The 24,766-nt window shown below is 40.1% G+C and overlaps 2 protein-coding genes across 2 annotated transcripts; one reads left to right on the top strand and one right to left on the bottom strand.

Moving 5' to 3' along the window:
- Window positions 1-955: 955 nt before the first annotated feature.
- On the bottom strand, window positions 956-11,969 carry tmc5 (transmembrane channel like 5). The gene is made up of 21 exons (XM_071518493.1): window positions 11,896-11,969; window positions 10,859-11,088; window positions 10,556-10,633; window positions 9,412-9,528; window positions 9,105-9,207; window positions 8,668-8,749; window positions 8,209-8,469; window positions 7,797-7,939; window positions 7,457-7,601; window positions 6,955-7,107; window positions 6,226-6,392; window positions 5,924-5,999; window positions 5,708-5,805; window positions 5,503-5,598; window positions 5,252-5,327; window positions 4,285-4,418; window positions 3,315-3,488; window positions 2,214-2,292; window positions 2,011-2,092; window positions 1,521-1,900; window positions 956-1,424 (listed from the first exon to the last, which is right to left on the bottom strand). The coding sequence occupies exons 1-21, from the start codon at window positions 11,967-11,969 to the stop codon at window positions 1,272-1,274; spliced, it is 2,901 nt and encodes a 966-aa protein (XP_071374594.1). The 3' UTR covers window positions 956-1,271.
- Window positions 11,970-13,844: 1,875 nt separating this feature from the next.
- LOC139642705 (transmembrane channel-like protein 7) lies at window positions 13,845-24,685 on the top strand. The gene is made up of 16 exons (XM_071517707.1): window positions 13,845-13,988; window positions 15,848-16,109; window positions 16,376-16,524; window positions 16,665-16,820; window positions 17,807-17,892; window positions 17,983-18,128; window positions 18,299-18,446; window positions 19,635-19,811; window positions 20,175-20,320; window positions 20,859-20,973; window positions 21,653-21,750; window positions 22,068-22,251; window positions 22,687-22,817; window positions 23,073-23,228; window positions 23,411-23,489; window positions 23,683-24,685. Exons 1-16 carry the CDS (start codon window positions 13,973-13,975, stop codon window positions 23,884-23,886), a joined length of 2,253 nt encoding a protein of 750 aa, XP_071373808.1. The 5' UTR covers window positions 13,845-13,972; the 3' UTR covers window positions 23,887-24,685.
- Window positions 24,686-24,766: the final 81 nt, after the last annotated feature.

The following is a 24,766-nucleotide window of genomic DNA, read 5'->3' as shown; positions in this document are numbered from 1 at the left end:
AGGAAATTTCAGTATTTAATGCAATGCAAATTATGTCTATTTACAAAGACAGGGTGACAATTATAACTGGTATTCATGAATTGCAAAATAAAGTCACAAGTACTTGCTGTGAATTCTGTGCCTACATGTATCATACTTATATTGATGAATTCAATGTTGTAAATAAGTTGTGGAGTGTAAGTGTGCAGTATTTTTGTATATCGAATGGCTGTTATGCATCTAACTGTTACTTTTGTTGTCTCACAATTTGCATTTGCAACTTCACACACTTCATAGGACCAGTGTGGGCCAGTGTAGAGATATTCTGCAGTGGAACTTATAACACAGAGCTTTTTGCCATGAAACCTCATATGAACACAAGCAATAGGTGGATATGGATCGTCTACAGTCAGTACAGTATCACCTTTCTACTATGTGCAGAGTTTAAATTTTTCTTTTGTAATTTTCATTTGACAATAAATATTCGGTCCCGTCCAAGCGTCTCTGTTGACACTGTTTCAGATAAATCTACTGAATACTAAAATTACTGAATAACTACTTAACAGGAGCAAACTATGAGCAGAAAATATCTAATAAACGCTACTGTATGCCTACTCTGTGGCATTGTATACATAATCCCTACAGAGGGCAGTGCTGTATCTTGACAGATAGACCATGATTGCAAAACATTAGATAGTGTTGCATTAATGATGGTTATTAGTTATTTACTATGTTATATACTGGTGACAGTAACCAATGAATAGATTCTTGCCTTTTATTTGGTTTATGTCCAGTGTGGCATTCATCTACATTTCATAGAGATGATATACAATATTAACAAGCTACATATTGGCTACAATTTCAAATACAAATGTGTTTCTGATACACAGATTACATTAGATATAGCACAACATCAGGTCTTGTGCTAATTTATTTATTTGTAATAGTAGTTATTTATTTAATGTATAAAGGCATATACACTGTCTGAGAAATATACAGTTAATGTACAGTTGTAAACAAAGAGCATGAAGAGGTGGGCCTGCACTCTCTTGATGCCCAGCTAGACATCTAAATACTTTGTTCTTTTCCATGTACAGGAAGATTGAATGAATTGCAAATTCTGGACTGATCACCCCAGTTCTGAACCTTTCACTAATGCAAAATCAGTTACAGACTACAACACAAATCAAGATGTGAGACGACTGATCAAGGTCATCTGGGAGCAAACCATTATTTTCCAATTTCTAATTCTATTCCTTTCCCCACACTGTGATAAAGTTACTCCCCTTAGTTCAGTAGCCGTCGTCATACTCATTCTGGGCCTGCTGTCGGGCCAGCATGGCCTGTATGAGCGCACTGGACCCCGGGGGAGCTGAGTTCTGTGGAGGAGCGGCCACCCTGTTAATGCTCTCGTCTTCTTCTGCTCTCTGCCTGGCTTGCATGACCTGCATCATAGCACTTGACGTTGAAGATGCCAGGTCGTGTGTACTATCTGCTGGCCTGTAGTAATCCTCCTCTGTTCTTTGTCTGGCTTGCATCACCTGCACCATAGTGCTGGAGCTGCTTAGGGGGTTTTCTGAAAAACCTGCTGTCCTGTAGTACTCATCCCTCTCTTGATCCTCGGCCCTCTGTCTGGCTTGCATGGCCTGTGCGAGGGCATTGGAGGACGACAGGTGTTCTGAGGGCAAGGGCATCCTGTCAAAATCTTCACCCTGTTCGTCAGCCCTCTGACGGGCTAACATGGCCTGCACCAGAGCGCTGGAGGTGGTGGAGGGGGAGATGTCAACGGGAACGGGCACTCCGCGAGAGATCCCCCTCTCCTGCTCCTCCAGCCGCTGGCGAGCCAGCAAAGCCTGAACCATGACGTTGGAGTTGGACTGAGCACCGGAGGAGGAGCGATCGTCTAAACGTCGTTTGGTCTGTTGTGGGAACACAGAGATGAGGTTGAAAATTAACTAACTAATCTCAGGAACAAAGGCACTTAGTTAGGGTGAATGTACTTTGACCACAAACCACAAACCTTTTTGTGATTCTTCTGTTTGGGCTTTTTATTAGGCTTGGATTTCTGGAGGTTCTGGAGCTTCTCCAGCAAGAAGGACTTGTCTTTCCCCTCCTAGTGAGAGGATCGAAATAAGCAAATTCAGTTGTAACATCGCTGAAAAAGGAATGAATAGGTATAGACAGGTATACTTATTCACAAAGTCACATACTTAAGGAGGGTATTGCCCACTCACATTAACAATCTGCTGTCTTAGTAGAACAATAAGCAGCTTGCGCCCCCGAGTGATTTGCCAGAAGATGTATATGATGACCCTGTGTGAGTGAGCAGAAAAAAAGACACTCCACATAAGACCAGGTAAAGGCAGACAGACATTGATATTGATACTATAGCTACAGATGCAGATAAAGACATACATACAGACAGACAGACAGACAGACAGACAGACAGCACACACACACACACACACACACACACACACACATAGATACACTTGCACGCACACAAGCACATACTATATAAACTGTGTTACAGTCTCTGTCAGTCTCTGTCTCTATAAAGTCAGAAAATGTCAACCTTCCTTGACTAATTTGCTAATGTACAGATGGCTTTATGTCTGAACAAGCCACATGTTTTAAATCACTGATCTCAAAGGTTTACAGCTTTGGCCATGACAGGTTTATCACAATATTACATCTCATCATTGCCAGTTAATTGTTTTCATTTCATCACAGAGCCTCCTTCAAACCAAATAAGATTACTTTAAAGGAAACAACTATAAAAAGATTAAAATTGTTCCAAGTAAAGCAATGGTAGGTGTTCCCACTACATCACATATACACATATAAACACACAACTTTGGGATTGCTCTCAGAGCTTTCTTTTTAATGCAATCACAACAAAGAGCTCTTATTATTGGAATGAAAATGGTCACCACTACTATGTAGAGCAATATTATTATATAGTGTTACCATTCATATATAATGTTAGACATGAAGGTAGCTTAATTCAAGAAACAGCTTTTGCTTGACTACGAGCTTCTGGTTCATTCAGACCAAACTGATCCTAAATTGACATTCCAACTCCAACATGTTTGTCAAATGTATGACCAGGCATAAATTCTTCCTAGTCAGGAACACACACACATATGAACACACACACACACATACTGATATACTCATACTTACGTTTTAATCAGTTAGTTGTTGAATTTACCAATTAGTTGATGCTGTTATCCAGTGTGACTTACAATTAAATTAAGTTGATTTGATGCAATACACTACATGCAGTACACACATACACACACGCACACACACTAAGGCAGCTATGTACTTACAGGATAATGAGTGTGATAAGGAAGTAGAAGATTTCGCTCCTGATGACCTTCTGGTAGATCCAGATGACCCATTCAGAGCCGGGGATGTCCTCCAGATGGTCGATCCACACAGCAACAACACTGAAGGTATTGTTGAGGCCCCGGAAAGGACCGCACTGCTCCGAGGGAGTCAGGCTACAGCACAGGACAGGGGGAACAAAACAGGTTTGAAATAGTTTTGAGAACAATGAAATAAAATTCTAGTCTAGTAGTGTCAAGGTCTGTTCATGCATCTTGCTGACAAGGGAGGTGTGGTATTGTTGGGGTTAGGGATGGGAGGATATAAGATTTTATCTTTTATCACGATAAAAACTCTCAAGATAATTTTATCTTGGTGAATTTCCATTATCGGGATAATCGTGAATATCCTCACATGAGCGTGAATATCCTCACGAGTGACTTGAAAAAGCTGTCTAGCTCACTAACGTACAGTCCTATACAGTCACATAACTAATTGAACCATGTGAATGCATGGATATCAGGTTGATAGATAGATTCTTTTTATTAATGGATTTTTTTCTCTCATTGTGATTACCTGCTGGGTGTTGGCGAGAGTCTGAATCTGTCCTTGTTTGTTTTTCACTAAAAAGGATGTTCACAAAAAAAATATATGTTTCCTATGATGCAATAAAAATATTTGTTTCTTGACACAATGTAAGGTAAAGTGATTCCAATATGTTTTAGTGCCATTTTAAGAGTTTTAAGCATATTTTGATGATTATCAGGATAATATCGTGAATCACAATTATTTTGGCCAGGATAATCGTGACATTAAATTTTCATATCGTCCCATGCCTAGTTGGGGTATAGTTGTGTTTTTTTCCCTTAAATTAGTTATGTTGTAAAATGATATTTTTTAATACAAGCTGTTGACATGACGTAAAAGTTGTATTGTGATTCGGTCACAATAGGCCACGTCCTGCTCCCGTACCTCCAGGCGGTGTATGCAACCATGGAGAGCGCACCCACAAAGAAAGGGAAGAAGAGGAGGGCGATGAAGATGGTTTGCATCTGAGCTGCCCTGCCTGACCGCCGCGGGGGCTGGCAGTTCTGGGTCAGGCTCACCTGGGCACACACACACACACACACACACACACACACACACACACAATCAAACACACACAAACAAACACATGCAAATACACATCATACACACCATAAACAAGCCATTAATCAGCCATTAATCATCAAAAGTAAAAAAACTGTGAGTGTGTGTGTGTGCGTGTGTGTGTGACATGAACAGTGTCACTTTGCATATTAGAAAAGACAAAAACCTAATCATTGACCATTCCATCATTGCAGATATTAAACCAGGATTATAGAATGTTTTGGATTCCCTGTCTAAGGCAATCCATCATCATCATCCATCATTCTTCATTCATTATTCTTGCAACATCTTATGTAATGCTGTTAGAGTATAAAAAGCCCTAAGCTCATTTCAACTTAAACATCGTATCTGTTTCACCCTGTAGTGGAAAAAATGAACATCTCCTTAGAGCTTTGAATAGCACAGCCTTGAAGATCGTTCAACATGTTCATAAAACATTCAGCAGCCCTTCACACCGGAGCCAACCTGGGTCAAATTACTATTTGTATTGAATTCAGTTTCCTTTCTGGAATTGATTGAACTTCACTGGTACAATGCAACCGGCAGGGTTGCCCCCAAAATCCAAAACCCGGCCCATCTTTCCTTTAACACAAAATTACGCAAACCGTCAATGTAATGAAAGGATTTTAATTAATTATTGACCCAGGTGTGCAAACTGAGTAACATGAGCTTTGAAGACTAAGGAGAGGCCTGGGCAGCTATGGCATTGTATCTGACTATGGCAGTGTGTCACCATGCCAGTTCAGCTTACAGTCACCTGGGGCCCCTACCCTAGTGAACCTCAATTTACCTTCTTCAGGTAAAACAAGAAGAAAAATTTGATGATCTGGATGAGAGGCAGCAGAGGAGAGAAGTAGATTCCGATCCTATGGGGAGAAAATAATAGGTACAATAAATGTTAACTGGAAATTAGCACTGAGGCTGTTTTCCCTGACAAGGAGAACAAAACGAGTCCTGGTTACAAATCCACTGTATGAGCCAGTGTCAGATACTGTTACTAATTATTTTAATTGGGAGTATTTAACGTATTGTTCTTCTTACCAGGCCAGAGTCTGTGCGTAGATGAGCTCGAGGACATTCCTGGCGACGTCAAACTCTGGAACCCCTAGACTTTTAATTAATCTGGTCCCAATCACACTGGAACAAAGTCAAAGTCCAAGTCAAAAATCTGCTTTACATTTGAGGCTTACATTTGATGAAAATAATGCACATTTAAAAAAAAAAAAACTGAAATCTTCTAACTCACTTGCTCAGAAACTCTCCGAAGAAGGATCCCAACATGAGAAAGAGGAAGTCAACAATGACCAGGCGGTACAAAGCCTGTCCTACCATGGGCTCCCAACACTATAGGGGACACATGAAAGTGGGTGAATGAATAGGCTATACCTCATGTATGAATGTCTACTGATGAAACCAATATTGGTGTATTTGAAAAGGGCAACAAAATTCCTGTGAAACGCACCAAAAACTTCTTAGCCACCTCGTTCATCCAGTAGTAACACAGGATACCCAGAATGGACACCTTAAGGATGACATTTCTATAAGTGGGAGGAGAGAAAATGCTTTATTAACATCTCTGTCTATGCCTTAAGCACTGTTGTATGGCATTTAGGGTCTATAGCAGGCATATTGATGTTATTACAGATTCTATTTCTTGATTCTTTTTTTATGCATGTACTTTCTTTGAGTGGAGGAGTGGATATACATGTCTAGGCCTATATGTATACAAGGTGTGGCATCCATGATGACATCCCGCTGCCTGACCTGACAACAAGAGCGTAGATCTGTCTGCGCTGGTTGGAGTAGTGCTCAAACTTGTTGAAGAGGGAGTAGAAGAGTGGGATGACCAGGTTGATCAGAGACACCACAAAGGGAACCAGGAGAGTCTCTGCCTCTTGAAGCAGAGACCAGTTGGCAGTATCTGTCGTCCGCTGTAAAGATAACAGATGGAGGTCAGACCGAGATAACGCTGAAAAACTAACGTGATGTGCAATGAGACAAATTAAACCCTGCATTGTTGGTAAAGGACCTGACGCATTACAGTCAGTAAGTCATAAACTCAAGTATTTCAAGGATCTATGACGCATCTTGATATGGACTTCACTGTAATGTATGACTCAACACTTTGCCATGCCATTAAGTAATATCTCTATCTCTATACTCTGAAAACTCTCCATACCTACATACAAAGAATGCTGCTACTGTGCGCAAGCAAGGCAAGGGTAATTTTCCTTTTCAGTAATGATTTTGAGGGAAAAATCAGGGCCATTCTAGACACAGAGGAACTCTTGTAATCCTTTAAATCTCTTCTCATCTTCACACAGAAGTCCTTATGGAGGTCCTTATGTAGAGAGATCTACCAGGCCCTTGGGTAAAAAGGGTATTATTATTTCATTTCCCTATGTCTGCTTCTCTGTATATCCATGAACAAAACAATTATGCCTATTTTTGGTACTATGCCTATTTATTTTATGTTGACTTTAATCCGTGTACCTGCTGTTCATATTGGCAGAGATAGTAGATGGTCGCTCCGCAGCCGACAGCCAGGCCGGTGGAGAGGAGCCAGGAGCCCAGGTGAACCCCGAACTGCTTCAGCTTCTCAGAGAGAGTAAGCAGCTCCCCCTGGTCCTTTTCTGAAAGAGACTCCTGGAAACATGGACAGAAGACAGAGATGGCGATGAGAAAAGAAAAATAAGCCTTGAAATAAGAGGTGTGTCCATGCGCGTAAGACTCTGGTGAATGTTTTGTTAAAAGCTTTTTGTGATGATATTATATGCAGCCACAGATGATTTCAAAAGCAAAACTCCAAACCAGAACTCTCATGAATGTTTTGATAGCTTGGATATAGATAGCTTGATGATATTATTAGACTGTAACGACTTGATTAATGATTACTTAATGACTTATGATCATATAATAAAACATCTCTCTCTCTCTCTCTCTCTCTCTCTCTCTCCCTATTTCACAAGAGTAGGTTTCTAACACAGTAACCGACCTTGAGTTGGATACGGAGGTTGTTCTTGCGCTGTCTCACAGCCCTCTCATTGGTTACGCTGAAGTCCCAGCTACACAGAAGCTGCCATGCGCCTCCTGAAGCTGGGTCTGACAGTACATAGTTTCTCCTGAATGAGCTTGCCATGCTGCATGGGGATAGGCACAGATTGAGAAAAACATCCATTTATTTTAACTTGCAAGACAAAGAGTTGGACAAATATAAAGGAATCTATAAACACAAGCAATGGGCCTGTGTACTAATCATTCAACGGTGTGTCATGAGATCTATTACTTATGGTTTACAAGCCAGTGAGCCAAGGTAAATAGGACACTGGACTGACCTGTAGATAAGTGCGGCTCCACACAGCACCATGTAGGCTGCTATGGTGAAGAAGTAGGCTAGCTGCATGTTGTACTCCAGCAGACCTGTGATGGTTTCATTGCTGTAGCCGCCATAGTACATGACTGTGTAGTTAAAATAACCCTGGGGAAGTCATATAAACAAATTTACTACGCAGTGAAAAACATCATCATCCTGCCATCATTCACAGTCTGTATAAAGAAGAGTTCAAGAGTAATAAAATATTACATTAAAGTTATCTAACTTGAATGTGTTGCATTTAGGCTGAGAATTACAGAATGATAAAATAATCCTTAAATAGATATTCATCAGGTGTGATTTCTGATCATTTTGTCTGTTCTAGCTTTAAAAAATAGCTAAAGGTATGTGCTTGGATAAGAGCGTCCACTCACAGCCCCAGTCAGTATCTCCAGGCCCCTGAAGGTCACGCTGGACGGTATGTTCGGCGTGTGGTCGTAGGTAAGCAGTGGGATGGTGATGAACCCAAAGTTGACCAGGAAGGAGAAAATGTTGAACATGAGCAACCACTTGAGGAACAGAAAGTAGGAGAGGACGCTGGTGCCAAACTTGCCACCGATCTCCTTCATGATGCCCTGCCACAGTTCCAGGGTCTGCCTGGCTGACGTCACGTTGTAACCGCACCTGCGGAAAGACTGGGTGGGCAGCCGGTGTGTTAACAGCCATAAATTTCTTGTGAGATGTAATAGCATACACCATGTTATAAGGTAGGACACATTTTGTGAGTATGGAATCGGATGGCTCAATACAGAAAGAGCTGTTTAAGTAGACAACTATGATTGATGAAAGGCAGTAGATGTAGAAGAAGACTGTGACAGAGCTCAGATGCTCACCAGGGAGACGTTCTCAGAACAGTCTGCGAAACATGTGAACTGGCGAGATTGCTTGGAGGACTTGAATGCCAGTACTTGGCTCCTAGGAAGATAAGCCGGAAACATAAAGTTTATAACACGATATGATAATGGCATCCTGTGCATTATCTCCTGATGTGCTTTTGCATTAATAGCTTCTTGTGTATTGTAACTTGAAAAAGAACAGAGCAGGGTGTGGATATGTGCATGTGTACATATGTCTGTGCATTTGTTCATGTGACTCCATGTGTCTCCAGTGATCTAACATTGCAAAACCACTAAACAGCACACTCCACCCCCCCTATGTTTGTGCACACAGAAAACGTATTTTACAGCTTTTAATAGGGTGTAAATGTTTAACTCTGTGTCCGTTATGACACTGACATGAAAACTTTTACTGCTTGTGACACAAAACCTACCTGATATGTTTCTTCTCCTCAAAGCTCATTGGAAGGTCCCGGATGGCCCGGATTCGGTCCCGTGTTGACAGGGCAACAAGTTCTTTGACCAAGTTCTGTTCCTCTGTCGCAAGAGGGATTACAAGACAAGCGCAGATATCAGACTGATATGATTATTACAAAGAGTAATAAACTGATGGAAGTATTCTGTGCATTTAGAAATAGTCCAGATGGTGCCAGTATCTTCAGCCTGTTCCATATATATCCACATATCCACATATCCACAGGAATGATCAGTTTTATCCCAACACCCTTCACAGGCTCTTACCATTCTCCATCTCATTCCTGATGGCATCCTCTGTGAATGCTAGATGGGCAGTGTCACTGTTAACGAACATGCTCATCCTTCTCACCGTCATTCCCCTCCACCGCATCGTCATGTTACCTGGATGAACACAAGAAGAGAAGAGAATTATGCTGTTTGCTATTCGGAAGTGAGCATTTAAGGGATTTTTCTACTTTATGTTTAAAGGTAAACTCAAGAAGCAGGTAGGAAAAAAGGAGCAAGGTGACAATCATTATCAAAAGAATTTGTTGTGTTTTTAAATGTTGTAACGCCTGTAGTTATTCATTTCAATTTCCATTTGTTTCATAACTTAAGATAGCCTAAGCAAGTTTCATATCTTTGAACTTTGAATTCTTACTTTGTTACTTACTTTCATTTACCTGATTAACCACGTAATTTTGAGATGCTAGCATTACTTAAATACACAGATTGAGAGAACAGCTGATACCAGTGCAATAAATGGGGTAATGTAGGTGCTATATAGTTAGCATTGTCTTTACATTATCTTTACTTCTGATTAATTTCAGTTGACCTATAGCACTGTGATATCTGTTGGCACAGCAGGCTAGTCCACCACAGGTGGTGTTAGAGTTAAATGGCACAAACACGTTTCTCCAATAAAAGTTGCAAACCAAGATGGTCAATGATTGTACAAGGAAGTAGCAATGGCACAAAATAAAAAGAGTTACAAATGCCTGGCAACATTAAAGGTACGATTGGGTTCTATATCTAATCATTATATCCCACTTGTTTGAGCAGTAGATTGAGATGTATGTATGTATTGTTTGTCATAGAACATCAATTAAGACTTGGTTTCTTTATCTTGGCCAGCTTTTCACAGATGCATGTACACAGCCTGTCAGATAAGATTATGTCCCTCAGATACGGATGCCTTTTTTCCAAACAATCCCATTCTCTTTGTTTGATTTTCTATGCCAACTTCCTTGTAGTTAATGATTGTGTACAATTTCTAATAGCAATCCATTAGGATTTTATATGAGAGTGTTTTGATAGACATAGCAAGTCAAAGCCAATGGGCTATCATAACAAATGTCATTTTTAATAACTGTCTTTTGAAGGGCTTTTAAACATTGTGTGTGTTTAGTGATGCCATAGCAACACTCACCTGAAAATGCAGATGGAAGTCGCACAGACGTTGATGCATCATACCGAGCTGCAGGTCCTATTTGGAACGTACTGTGATCTAATAAAAGAGGGAGAGGGGAAGAGCAATGTCACATAGCAACACACAGAGGGACAAACAGAACTACTGAGCCAACTGACATACTGTAACCGACACCAAATCATGTTGATTTTCGTCCTGGATACAAGGCAACATTGGATGGTCATTCACAATGCAGACAAGATTTAGCTCTACACTGGTTTAGTCATCAAATCCAGCCTTGTCACATAGAGATGATTCACTCACTGAGTTCATGCTGCCATGCAGGACTCCTAGGGCGTGTTGAGAGGAGTCCCATGGGGATGCTGTCTCTCCCCCTCCAGCTCCCCTCCTGCCAGCCCCCCCATGGCACTCTCCCAAGGGCGTCATCACTGCTGGTCTGGCCCATCGATGGGTGATGCGGCTCTGCCCTCTCTCCCTGCCAGGCCGGGTCTTCCCTAGCATAGGGGTTACTGTGATGGGGCTTGCTGGAAGACCTTGAGACCACATACAAGACTTAATGTAATGTCAAAGCTAAAATGCTCATTTTGTAATATAAAAGATGAAATGCTCATGTTTGAAGTACTTTGTGATTATAATGCTTACTTTGTGGTTATTAGTCAAGTCAAAAAGTGAACTGAAATTTCAACTCATAATTATGTTTTATTACCATCCATATTGAAACCAGAGCCATAAATATGTCTACTGTGTGGGAGATTTTTTTTCCCATGGGTAATCTTAGGGATATGATGTCATACCAGGAACTGAGGTGTAAAAAAAAAAAAAAAGGTTGTGGGCAACTGTAGAAACAGAAATGGCATTGTCCCATTTATTCTGTCGTGATATTGTTTTTTTTTGTTTTTTTAGAAACTGTCAAATTGACATGTTTCGAAATTATAATTTTATTATCTATGATAGTGTCATAGCACTTATTTGGACAGTGACATCATATCCCTTAATCCCAGAGACTTTAAAGTAAAGTTCTACCATATGAGAGAACATGAATTGAGCCACACTTAAGACCTGGGATAAAGCAGGACTAACACAAACATCACCTCCATCTGGCTGCCTGTTCCTTGCGGACTTTCTGCTCATTCATGAAAAGTACAGTATATGCTCTCTGATTACAAGTGCAAACAATCTCTACTCACTCAAAGCACTCACTTAAGTATATTCTTTGATAAACGGCAAAGCAATATAAGGGAAACATGTTTATCAGGATATGATGCACTGATATACACTTTAGTCATTTAGACTAGACAAGCCACATTTTACATCATTATATCACCATAAAAGAACCAAACCTCCTATCAATTTCCAGCGTATCACTCTCATGGTAGGCAGGGTTGAAAAATCCTCCGTTGCTGTAACGTGACATGAAATTAAAATCGATCCTTCCCTTCTTCTTTGGAGACAACGATGATCCTTCAGTTGCCCCTATTTCCGTCCCTCTTCGGTGTCCTGATGTCTGTGCAGTCCAGCTCCAACTATACACACCATAAAAACTGCTGTAGATATTTGCTGGCTCAGTTTACTCAAAATAAATGCTAACTACAATAGTAATGTATAAAGTTAACATAGGAAAAAACAAGAGCATTTGCCATCATTACTTATTGTGTTCAGGCTTCTGTTGCCACCTAAGTCATGCCAACTTTAATAGGCAACATCACGTTAAGGTCGAGTGGCTTTCCCGGCACAGAGTGATAGCTACATTGTCAAGGGGAAGCCTGTGTAACTCAATCTGTTGGTCCCATCCTCATCTGTTCATCATTAATTCATACAGTGGGTATGGTTTCTACCACCATTGAGTGGTGATATGGTTCTCACTCAGAGCCACTGAAGGATGGGAAGAGGAGGAGAAAATCTGAATAACAAATGTAATACAGAAAACTACACTGACTCCCAAATCAGCATATAGAAGTTGGAAAGAAAATCCTGACCATACACTATCACTACAAGTATGTGTGAACATCTGTGATTGTTGGCTATCTATAGTCAATAATCAAAAAATCCTGGCCTACATTCTACTCTATTCCCAAACAATGCTTACCTGGTTATTGTGCTGTGATGAAAGAATAAACAAAACCAAGACCAAGACCAAGACCAAGCGTGAGGAGTGACCTGTGAAACAGCCTGAGAACCACTGAGAGTGAGATCAACTGAGGGACTGTCTGGCTACCAGGAAGTGTGCACTGAAAAAATAAAGGTAAAAGTCCATTGACTTTGAATAGGCTGTGCAAATCCCATGTGGCCCCTTTGCATTATGAGAAATATAATGAATCCCTGAGGCTAAAACTTAATTGGCATGAATATATTTAACACTCAACTACATGTGTATCTAGGTTGGCCTGTGCTGGAAAATGAACTGACTGACAGTCTGAGTTGCCTGAAAAAACATATCTTTTGTGTGTCAGTGTGGTTCAGTTTTTCAGCTGTGACCAGTGCTTACGTGTATAACCCCATGCTTGTCGCAAACTAGACATGGAACTTGATTTCCCACACGGGAAACAAAATATCTCCATGCCAGCTACAGAATAGGGAAGGTCTGTTGTAAATGAAGAAGTTCTGAGAAAATACTCACTAACTTCCCTCAGTGGATAAAACATATCCCCCACTATAACCATGTGGAAAATCATCTACAAGTCAGTCAAAGGGAAATCCCCTCGGCAGATATGAGTTACAAAGGATGGGAAAGTATGCATACCACATTAGATTTCAAGCTGGGGTTTCATTGTTTTGCACTAATTTGGATTAATTGCACTCTCATTAATTGCTCTCCAGCTATCAGAATCTCCCTTGACTGTGCCTTCGATGGAAAAAAAGTGACTGATTATATTCAGATAATGAATGCATTCATGGTATTTATTACTTTGTACAATTACATGCAGAACTCCCTGCTTTGTCTGATTTGATTAATACAACATTCTCTATCTACAGTGTGCTTACAGTTTAAACAACAAATTTTCTGTAGATATTGAATGTATTGTTTTTGCTTTATCTCTTGAGTTCTTCTTTTTTCCTTCTTCTTAGCCTACTCTTAATTCAATTTAACTAAATTATATTCTATTCTATTGACGGATTTATGAATCGTGGATTTTTGTTTTTTAATTCTGACAAAACCTTTGACAAAAGTGATTACAGGTATAAACAAAAAAAAAATGATATAGCGAGTCAGAGAAGTTCTTCCCACACTGCTTGGAGCAACGAGGTTTGGAGAGTTGCATCCATATTCAGGAAGTTGTGTACGGACAAAGCTGTGTTGTCTTCCTGACAGCTGGGGAGTAAACTACAAGCCGACGAAGTTAGCTAATTGTTAACATATTAATATTATTATCCATCATCCATTAAATAACACTATTTATTTGATGAGGAAAAGGGAAAATGGAGATCGACCCAGGTAAACTTGAAGTTAGCTCGATACGTGTGTTAACTGGATAAGTTAACTACCTAACTTACTGTAACATTAGCTAACTGGCTAGCCAGCGTTAATAACTTGGGAAGCGTTGTGTTGTTAGCCTCGAATTCCGAACAGATATCGATGTGGTGACGTTAGCTAGCTGCTAACAACGGTAATCTAACAACTTTGACCTCCTAGTTTACGATTTGACAGAGAGACGTTAGCTTAGTTAGCATACACTGCCACAATGTAAGTTTAGGAGGTTACGTTTTGGTTCAATTACTGAGTCTATGTCTTGGCTGGCTAATGTCAAGTATTTTAAGAACGGACAAATTCAATGGGAGTGGGAGCCAAAAATAGGAAGAGCCAGGAGTCTGTGTGTGTGTGTTTGCTGCTTACAAAAGAAACCCCAAATCTGTACCATATTTAACATAGGGTGTCATAATTCTGCATTACATTTTAAACAGCCATATGGTGCTGTATAGACTATGAAGTGACGATATGCATGAGTTAACTTGGTAGTCCATCTAAAAGTGTCCTTTTCCCAGGGTTACTAGGCATGTGTGGAAAGTCTGGAAAAGTATTTCCCAGGTCTTGAAAAGTTTGTAAATTGCTCAAAAGTCTGGAAAAGCATGAAGGATATTGTTGTCCAGTCTTACATGGTTACACATTTTATATAGTTATGACCCCACTGTCATTTAACTCATTGTGATATTTGTTGTTGTGAAGAAAAATGTTCAGCTACTGAGTGATATGGCTTAGTTGACATATTGCACAGAAACTATCAGCATACATCATATTGAGTTATGAAATGGAAATGTGCGGGGACTCTGTCATCTGAGTTTCCCCGATATTTGTTCTATTACAGTCTGTCATAGTGACACTCAGTTACACCCAAAACAAATTGAATATGCCATTATTGCCTGTTATTGACTAATACTTAAGGAAAATAAAATACTTGCCTCTGAACCTCAATTTTGACTGAGAAGGGTGAAGCATTATATGTGCCATTGAAGTAGACTTACTGTAGTAGCCCTAAATGGTCAACATTTAACATTTTCAGGCTATCGATCTATTAAGTGAGTTGCATCTTAAAAGCAGTGAATATAAAATATCTTCATTGAAATCAGGGCCCCAAAGTACCTCCCTAACATGCCACAAGGCCTACATATTTCTCTTACACGTTTGCATACATTTGCACTGCAATTGTGCAAGCTAGTTTGTTTTAGGAAAAACATTTGTGAAATGTTCATGAAACATGAAATAATGTTACTGTAGAATTGTGCCTTAACCCATCACACGGCATGGGACTAGCTTTTGGTAACACCCACTTGGGTTGGGGAATAATCAGTTGATTTAAAAACATTATAAATAGGCCTAACTAAAATCGCTTCAGTGAGCATGTATTTTTATATTTAGAGGGATGCATTTCTCTTCAAAGTAACCCTCCCTCTATTCTCTTGTCCATTTTTGCCTGTCCTTGCCTAAACCATGTGGTGTTACTCAGCTTAATGTGATCTCTAGGAATGTCATGTCTAAACAGTTCCAACTGTGAGATGATTCTCAGATGTATTAAACAAGGTATAACACAACCACATACAAACATTTTTCAGTCTTCTTCGAGGAACAGTAGCAACTGTCACAAAAGAGCCTAATAAACACGCTGTTTGAGGTATTCAATCATTCACTGCAGTCCAGTGGTGGAAAATTGATAAATATAACAGTCTATCACATTCAATAATATCAAAACTGTAATTGATTGAAAGTCAGGATGGCATTGAATGGAGATCCCAAGTACCAAATTCTGAGACTCATCACTTGGCTCTCTAGGTCCTAATCATATTTTTCCATCTTTCCAGTGTTCTACACTGATCGTAGTGGACGAGCCACCAGTAACCCGCTGCTGGATCAGCTCCCCAGCTACCAGTCTCTGCTGTACCGCAGGAAGCCCTCGGCTAGCACCAAGCGAAGAAGCAGCTCTCGAACACGGCTCGGCTCCTCTGGCAGTGGGAAGTGGGGCCTGACAACAGTCACCAGACATGAGGAGAAGCAGAGGAGTGAGACGCTGCAGAGACCCGTCAGAGAGCTACCGAAGAGCATGGCTGAGAAACGTAGAGACGAGTAGGAAAGACTTCTGTTGTCATAAAGATCATGTCAAAGTTAATGTTCGTGATTAGTGGTGATCAGCTGTCATCAATAATTACCTTATAGTTAGCATCTGTCCTGCTAGCCTAAGATTTTAATTAGGTCTATTCCATTTTGAAGGTGTTTGACAATGTACAATCTTCTTGCATGTTTCATTGACATCGATTCAGAGTCCAGTTGTAGATTGCACATAGTAGCCTTAATTCTCAGCAATCAATGTATTTGACCGTTGGTCTTGTTAGGGCGCGCCGCGTGGAGCAGGATCGAGAGCTTAGCAACTGGAGACAGTGGAGGCAAAGCACCCGCAGGAATCTGAGGAGGCTGAGAGAAGATGCCCAGGAACGGCTGAGCTCCCTGAAGCTCTGGAGAGGAGACATCCACCTCATAGAGGGTGAGACATGGGTAATGGGATACCATGGGAAACCAACTTTTTAAATATATATTCGCTGTAACAGACATGTAGAAATCTGTTGTACAAATTATGCTGATGTTGTACAGAGTTAAGGTCTCCCTCTCTGTTTCATTTAATAGGGATGTTTGGTACAGGGATCCTGTCTTACTTCTCATTCCTGCGCTTCCTGGTCATGCTCAACTTGGTCATCTTCCTGCTCATGTTCAGCTTCGTCATGTTGCCCATCATCATTGCCCCCTACGCTTCAGGGAATGCCACCTACAACCAGGCTGATGGTCAGAAGATGCTTGTTTGTTTCAACTTTGATTCCTGTTGTGTATCTTAGCTTGCTGCTAGCTTTCACAGCCTGTATTCACAAAGTATATCGGTCAGAGTTCTGTTGATCAGGGACAGGTGATCACTGATCCAGTGGTCTTCCTGTCCATCTGATCTCTTATGATTTAAATTGTGAAGCTGCTCCTAGATTAGCATTCTTAACTGTTCACATAGAGAATATAGTCCCAGGACTTTCATAGGTTCTTAGAGTAGAGGATAAAACATGGAAGAGGGAAAGATTCAAGCACATTAGAAGTAGTTCAGTTCAGTAGTTCATTTCAGTAGTTCAGTTCAGATTTTTAATAAAAACTATACTACCTTGTTAAAACAGGTTGTTGGGTAAGTAAAAGTATTGATCCACAGGTATGCTAAAAAAAACAGCAATAATTTCGGAATTGGACATTACCTTTTAGATTGAAACAAGAGAGTGCACAGAAGACCAGGCTTTGAACCTTGCCAGTTAAAATGGATTTCATAAGGCTATTATTTCATATTTTGCTTTTATTTCATACAGAACTCTATTTTCTGTATTCTAAGATCTCTGTCTAGCATTTCCACACATCTCCTTTCCCTATAATCACACACAAAGTCTAGATAATTGGATTAGTAGAATTGTAGGTTTAAAATCGATTGTGACTTGAATAAGCTATTTATAAATACTAGGTAAGTAGCAACAGTATTGATTAGATGGATCTGTAATGTGCGCCATGGTGAAATAAGGTAATTGCAGCAGCAAATGATAGGTTACAACAAAGGAATAATACGATATAAACAAAAATAGAGTTAATGGGGGGATATTAAAGGTAATGCAGCTGACAATATAGGTAGTTGAGGAATGTATATTCCCTAAGTCTCTTAGGGGAAAATACATACTTTCTGATTTATTTGGGGAGACAATATGAACTCCAAATGTCCTAAATTAATATCCTAATGTGTTCCACCACAGGTAACATGTGCAGTTCGTACCCCAGCAGCTCTCGTCGAGGTCTGGTCAACTTTCATGAGCACATTACAGACCTGCTGTCCGGTGGAGTAAGTCTTTATACTTTACAGTTCATGGTCTCTGGAGAAACAGAGCTTTGCATCTGGATTTCTCACTTGCCCCTTGTGCTCAATCCACAGGGCTTTCTGGAACGGACCTATCTTTTCTATGGCTACTACAAGGTGGATGGCATCCACTTCCCAAAGTTCACTTACAGCCTGCCTCTGGCCTACCTGCTCGTTACTATAGCCTATCTCTTCCTCAGTCTCATTTGGATTGTTAAAAGGTACTGGAAAAGCAACACGATTTTTTTTTCTTTGAAATTAAGAAAATCATGAAGACAAGGCTCCTTGTCAAGATTATTTGAAGGAACAGTTTCTGAAAGTGTTCTTAAGTGTTGTTTGACAAGCACTGTAGAGGAAACCCTGTAAACTGTGGACCACTATTTCCTTCAAGGTCTGCCACAGGTTTCAAGCGTAACCTGGTTCAGGATGAGGATCGCTTTCAGAGTTTTTGCAACAAGATCTTTGCCGGCTGGGACTTCTGCATCACCAACGAGAATGCTGCAAGGCTGAAGAGGAGCAGCCTGCTCTATGAGCTCAAGGTTAGTTGATCATTCTGTCGAAGGAACAAGATATTTTATAGGACAGGATTTGCCAGGAGCAATAGATAATATTAAGGCAACAGTAGCTATGTTTACATACACAGAGAATTACGTTTTTAACCTGGATGGTCAAGTAACCAGGTTTTGTGTTGATGCATGTAAACATCATCTTGGTTAAAATACCCCAGGTACGTACTCATACTCAGATTATGTGAAACCTGGTTAAAAGGCTTGCCATACTCTGATATGTAACGGGTCAGTGTCGCATGTAAGGGTTAGGGCTAGTTTGCTGTCAACAAAAACATGTAATAAATATGGTGTTGAGCTGTACTTTCTATTGGGATCATCATTTCTTGCCCCTGTATTAGAGGTAGACTACTATTGCTCAATGAAAGAGGGAGGGGGGCAGCTGGCAGCTGCACCTTTCATACTATTTTGCTTGCAGACCGTTTTGTCTGTGTGTGTGTGTGACACCACAGGTGAACAGGAATATTCTGTTAAATGGTTTATTTATGGCAAAAGAGATATCAGTCACAGGCTATCAAAGGTTCAATGAAAACAGCTTAACCTGAATAAGACCTTAAGCAGAATATGCCCATTTGTCAGGTTAACATGCATGTAAATGTTGTACTGTTGAACAGTAGCAAGGAAGTCCATTTCTGCAGTTAGAAACATTGGATTGATGTGAGTAACTAGGGGATCTGTTGAATTTGAAGATATAGAATTTGGAAAATATAGACCCACAATATTGAAGATGGGACGGGATAGGATAGGTAACTTGTTATTTTACCGGCCACAGTGACTGGTAGATAACAAAATTCACCAACCACTTTATTACCAGCCAACCATATTTTTAGAATAGAAGAATCTAAGTGATGGTTGGTTAGCTGCTAAAGTGTCTGGTAAAGCAAGCAAACCTATCAGCCTAAAATCAACATTGAAAAGCCTGTGGTTGTTGCCACCTCGATTGAAGATATAGAATTTTTTGTATGATTGAGATTCATGCCTCTCACTTTTATTTAAGGTGTTTTATTTTTTTCGTAGCCTCTCAAAAAAACTGTTCAAGCACATTGGCTGATGTAACATTCTTTTTCATGTGGAAATAGATTGCTTGTTCTCAATTTATGATCAATGCTTCTTTTGAAACCTGATCTGCTTTATTTTATAACTGCACTTTTCTACTCCTAGACGGACCTGGAGGAGGAGAGGATCAAGCAGAAAATAGCGGATCGCACCCGCAAGGAGAAGTGTCGGATTTATGTCATCCGCCTCATCCTCAACCTTTTTGTCATAGCGGTACTGGCTGCTTGCTTCTACAGCATTTATAGAGCCACCGTCTTCTCCCAGAAAGCCCAGATGACAAAGGTAAAATCCCTAATCCAAGATGTTTTTGAGTATGTCATACGCACAGATTCCTAAATGGTAAAATCTTATCTTTTTTTGTAACATCCTCATTCCATCATAGTGCAGTGTAGAATTCCCTTAGGATTTCAAACTTTAGTTTCTGATGAGTGCAGCTGTCATTTTATACTTCTAAGACATTTTATATCAAACACTGGGTCTGTCAAGGCAGTACTTCAACTTGACAAGACTACATTTGAAGTACTTCATACTGCCCATGCAAGCACACATATTGTCTTTAGAAAATGTAGCTTTTCTAGTTTTGTTTGTAGTTACAAAAATAATTGTACAGGGCAATGTTTCAATGTTACTTTTTCTGGGTTACAGGAGAATTTCATTGTGGATCTCATCTACGAGTATCTGCCCTCAATTGTTATCACGCTGGCCAACTTCGTCACCCCCCTCCTCTTCTCTGTTATCATCAATTACGAGGACTACTCCCCCGCTTTCGAGATTCGCTTCACTCTCATGAGGTACACAGTAGTACCATTCATTGATCCACATTGCTCTAAAACTTAGTAAGCAATAGACCAGGAGAGAAATGGAATCCACACACTATCAGCAAAAAAGGAATATGTCCAAATAGAGGATTATGAAGTAAAAAAATGCCAAAAAGAGGAATATACTAAAGACATAAATTGTAATAATAATACATAAATTAATACATAAAGTGAGTGCAACAGTGCAGTAACAAAAAACTGCAAAACTGAGAGAACCAAGACATTTCAGTTATACCATCATTAGTTTGTTCACAACCCTGTTTGGATATTCACCTTTTTTCCTAATTCCCTTTTTCTTACTGATATATTGCTTATTATTTTGAAATTCACGCATTATAGTTGACCATTGTAGACTTTTTTCTTTTGTGAATCACTTCACCTAAACAGTGGTAATGCTGAACGAATGGCCTTGCATTTTTAAAGCGTGTGCTCTAATAATTGTTTTTTCTCTTTGTTTGTTTCTTTGCCTCCCTCCTTCCTTCCCTCCTTCCTTCCCTCCTTCCTTTCACAGGTGTGTGTTCATGCGGTTGACCAGTATTGGGGTTTTGCTCTTCTCTCTCTGGTCTCAGATCACGCAGTGTAAAGACGAGCCCTGTGCCTGTGGTTACAACCATATGCTATACTCTGTAAGTCTGTCTCTTGTATTCTGATACGGTAGTGATCGACAACAAGCGGCCTGCTGCTGATACCTAAATGCTTTACAACTGATTCCTACATCAACTTCTTGTACTACAGCAATAGGTGGCAGCACCAAAAACAGTTTTAGCCCTATTTCTACACCTAATTTAGTTTTCACCTCTCTTCAGACACATTTGCTGAAATTATCTAAGGTGTTTTAGAAGGTGTTAAGTATTATTATTATAACTCCTGCATTTAGAGCATTTTGACCGTTTAGGCCTCCTTGAATTTGTATAATTCGGTGTGCAACTGCAGTGCTTCACTTTTATCACATGCAAGTGTCCTTAAAGACGTTGCTGCATACAAGCATCCATACAGGCATTTTGTTTTTTATCTTTAGAAAAACGCTATTCCGTAGCAGGCGAGCAATACATTTATTCAGTCTTCCCTGTCATGGGTGGCAGCCTTTGTGACAGCTGCATTAATGCGGCAGATGCAAAATCGTCACATTATTTAGTACCAAATTTATGGATATTGTCCCTACATTAGGTAGTTGTTGTCCTGGAATGGGTCTCAGAAATTCCAAAAACATTCTACAGGAAACACTGCTTATTAGACAGGTGAAATCAAACCTTGTGGTAACTACTTTTCATTTGTGCCGCTCTGCCTCCTTGCTGTTGCCCACAGTGTTGGGAGACCCGTGTGGGCCAGGAGATGTACAAACTCACCATCTTTGACTTCATCATCATTGCTGCAGTCACCATCTTTGTGGAGTTTCCCAGAAAGTAAGACCTAATCTTCTCAATAGAAACTCCCATTAAAGACGGATCATTTTTAGTAACCTAACCGAGCCATCAGTGTGTACTCATGTGTGAGAGTTTGACTATACGAACTCTCCAAGTAATCTCTCTGTTTATGACCATCTACACATATTGTCCAGTATTTTTTCAGCCTTGGTTGAGTAATGATAACATTTTATTCTGTTCTATCCCAGTCCATTTTCTTTGCCTCTCCTCGGGTGAAACATCTAGTTGGAAGTCATTCTCTTTCTGTTTGTTCCTAGTCATATCTAACAGTCCTTGCACTGCTCTGTCCTCCCCAGGCTGATAGTGAACCACTGTAACTGTGGCCTTGCTCAGTGGTGGGGCCAGCAGGAGTTTGCAATCCCTCAGAATGTGCTGGAGATCGTCTATGGTCAGACCATCTGCTGGATCGGTACCTTCTACTGCCCCCTGCTGCCTGCCATATGCACCATCAAATACTTCTTCATCTTCTACATCAAAAAGGTGACACAAAAAGGCGTCTAACATAAATTGTTTTCCAATGTTTGTAGTTTGGCTTGTTTCCTATCTGATTTAATTTTGTGAATAGATATTTAGTTTTGGTCATGAAAATCAAAAGTAATCCCTTGATAGCTATTATCTGCTTCTAGTTCCTACATCTTTCTCATCTAGTGACCATATTGCATGGACCAGTTAAAGGAAATAATCATCCTGTTGTTCCATATATCAGTTACAACATTATGATAGTGATATAAAATACAATGCATGTAGACTCAAAAAGAGTTAGCATCTCACTCAAAGTGAGATGCTAATGCTTAGTCAGTTAAAAAAAAAGAACAATTTTCTCCAACATGCAACTTATTTTTCCTGGAAAGGGATTTATAATAGTGCCTTTCCCTCTTGGAGATTAACCCTGCTACCTTCCTGATCCTTTGTCAGGTGTCGCTGATTAACAACTGCCGTCCAGCCACACGTCCGTTCCGAGCCTCCAGCTCCAACTTCTTCTTCCTGGCTGTGCTGCTGATCGGCCTCGCTCTGGCCTGTCTGCCTGTCACTGTCAGTGTAGCACAGTGAGTAATGTTAATGTTAGCAAAAACTCCAGTAGAAGTATTAACATCAGTGGTACATATTTGTCCGCTGCTGTTTTGCTGTTGAGTCCCACCATCCAACCATACACATGCAGAGAGGAGATGTCAGCTCCTATTCCTATTTATAATTAGAATTAACTAGAACTAAATGCAGGATCATTTATTATTACTAATGTCATTGCTACTGCTTACCTGTTCTTGGGTGTGTAAACTGATTCAGCCATCCCTCCTCCACAGGATAAACAGTTCCAAGGCCTGTGGACCATTTGTTAATTACAACACCTCCTGGGAAGTGCTGCCAAGCACGGTATCCCAGCTGCCCACTGGGATCCGTACCTTCCTCTTTGCTATCTCCTCAGAGGCCTTCGCTGTCTCCTTCTTTGTCATTACATGGTAAGTGTTTCAGGTGAATAATCAGCTTTGTATCACTGTTCTGTTTCTCAGTATTTATGGTGATTATAAGAAATCGGAATGTAAAGCATTTTGATAATTCAACAATTGGTCTTTGCTATATTTGGCTATTTCTACTCGTTGGTGCAGACAATTTTACCCTTCCTGTCCATTGCCCTCCGCAGTTTGGCCATGTTTTATGTAATTGCACTAGCTGGAGCCCACAAGAGAGTCATTAACCAACTCAGGGAGCAGCTAGCCATGGTGAGTTTACACAAGACAAAATGTCCTCAGTAATTTTCCAAAGTTTTTTGTTGATGTCACATCTATTCTACCTTTTTCTAGTCTACCTATTTCCTATTTATACATTCATCATGTGTGAACTTCATTTGAGTTATCGGCAAAGGCAATGTGTGAGTGGAATCTGTTCCCATCTATGTATGTCTGTGTTGCCCAGGAGGGGCGCGACAAGCGTTTCCTGATCCAGAAGCTGTGCCAGGCCCAGAGGCTGTCAGCGATCAGATCCCCTGGCCCCCAGTCCCAGTCTCAGCCACGCAGCAGCAGCAGAAGCAGCTCCAGCTATCATACCAGCTTCTCCAACAACTACAATGAAGCGGTGTTCCTGGCACACTCGCCTCCAGACTCTTCCACACATGTATAAGACAAGGGCCTGATATCAAAGCCCAGTAAACGCACATACTAAGGCTGCCTAATGCTTTACTGGACATCTGGACTGGAGATGAATGAAACTGTGGTGTTTGAATGAATATCTTCAATGTATCCAACTGTTTTCTGTTTTTATTGTGAAAACACTACAACTTGGAGACTCTATGGACCCAGTGACATCAGACTGTCTGACTGGATGACAGTCAGATGAAAGCTTGCCTTATTTTGGTTACAATCCAAATAGTGTAAAACTAAGAAGAAGACATGATGTTCAAGAATTTTGGGACCAAAATAACCATTGCTTGTCAAATGTTTTGCAGTCTTCTTTTCCTACTGTATGTACTATCATCTTTTCCTTCCAAGAAGGACTTGTATTACAATAACCACTGGAGGAAATACCTTTCTGAAAAGGATTCAGCTTTTCTGTACACACTGTCCATACATTTGTATGCACTTTAAATGTATTAACACTAGAGTTTTCTTACTTTTATAACTGCATTAGTAACTTTGGTGTACAGTAGCTTCTATGTGCATTTGTTGTGTCTTTACACCAAGATATCTTTTTGTATTATTCTCAGGTTGATGAGAAGAACTAATGCCTTTCACACTACCAAACTGTAACCATATTTCTCTTTCCACCATTACTACCACTTATACTAACTTATATTAGAATTACTTTAGGATGGTGTTACTTTATTGTAATGTTGTAATGTTAAAAGTTGTAGCTAGGGTTTGGGTTTTTTTCACATGGTGTGCCTTAATGTTGAATTATTTGCATGAAAAATAAATATAGAAACCTGTCACAGTGTTCCTTTTCCTTAGTTTTTATTTCATTTTATTTTGTTTTAATTTATGACAGAGCTGTTAGGATTAAT

This window comes from Centroberyx affinis, unplaced genomic scaffold (genome assembly GCF_046629955.1).
Source record: "Centroberyx affinis isolate AG114_WGS23_722 - 3 ecotype Tasmania unplaced genomic scaffold, CSIRO-AGI_Caff_v1 ptg000006l_1, whole genome shotgun sequence".
In the NCBI taxonomy this organism is placed as follows: domain Eukaryota; kingdom Metazoa; phylum Chordata; class Actinopteri; order Beryciformes; family Berycidae; genus Centroberyx; species Centroberyx affinis.
This window is presented reverse-complemented; position numbering and strand designations above follow the sequence as displayed.

What these genes read in the sequence shown, in the direction of transcription:
- tmc5 (XM_071518493.1), bottom strand. Translation starts at nt 11,969, where the DNA reads ATGTCACGTTACAGCAACGGAGGATTTTTCAACCCTGCCTACCATGAG. An exon ending in ACTTCCATCTGCATTTTCAG is followed by an intron (nt 9,529 to 10,555) that starts GTGAGTGTTGCT and finishes GTGTTCATCCAG; the next exon opens with GTAACATGACGATGCGGTGG. An exon ending in CTTATCACACTCATTATCCT is followed by an intron (nt 2,293 to 3,314) that starts GTAAGTACATAG and finishes TCACTCACACAG; the next exon opens with GGTCATCATATACATCTTCT.
- LOC139642705 (XM_071517707.1), top strand. An exon ending in ACAACCATATGCTATACTCT is followed by an intron (nt 20,974 to 21,652) that starts GTAAGTCTGTCT and finishes TGTTGCCCACAG; the next exon opens with TGTTGGGAGACCCGTGTGGG. An exon ending in TCCTTCTTTGTCATTACATG is followed by an intron (nt 23,229 to 23,410) that starts GTAAGTGTTTCA and finishes TGCCCTCCGCAG; the next exon opens with TTTGGCCATGTTTTATGTAA.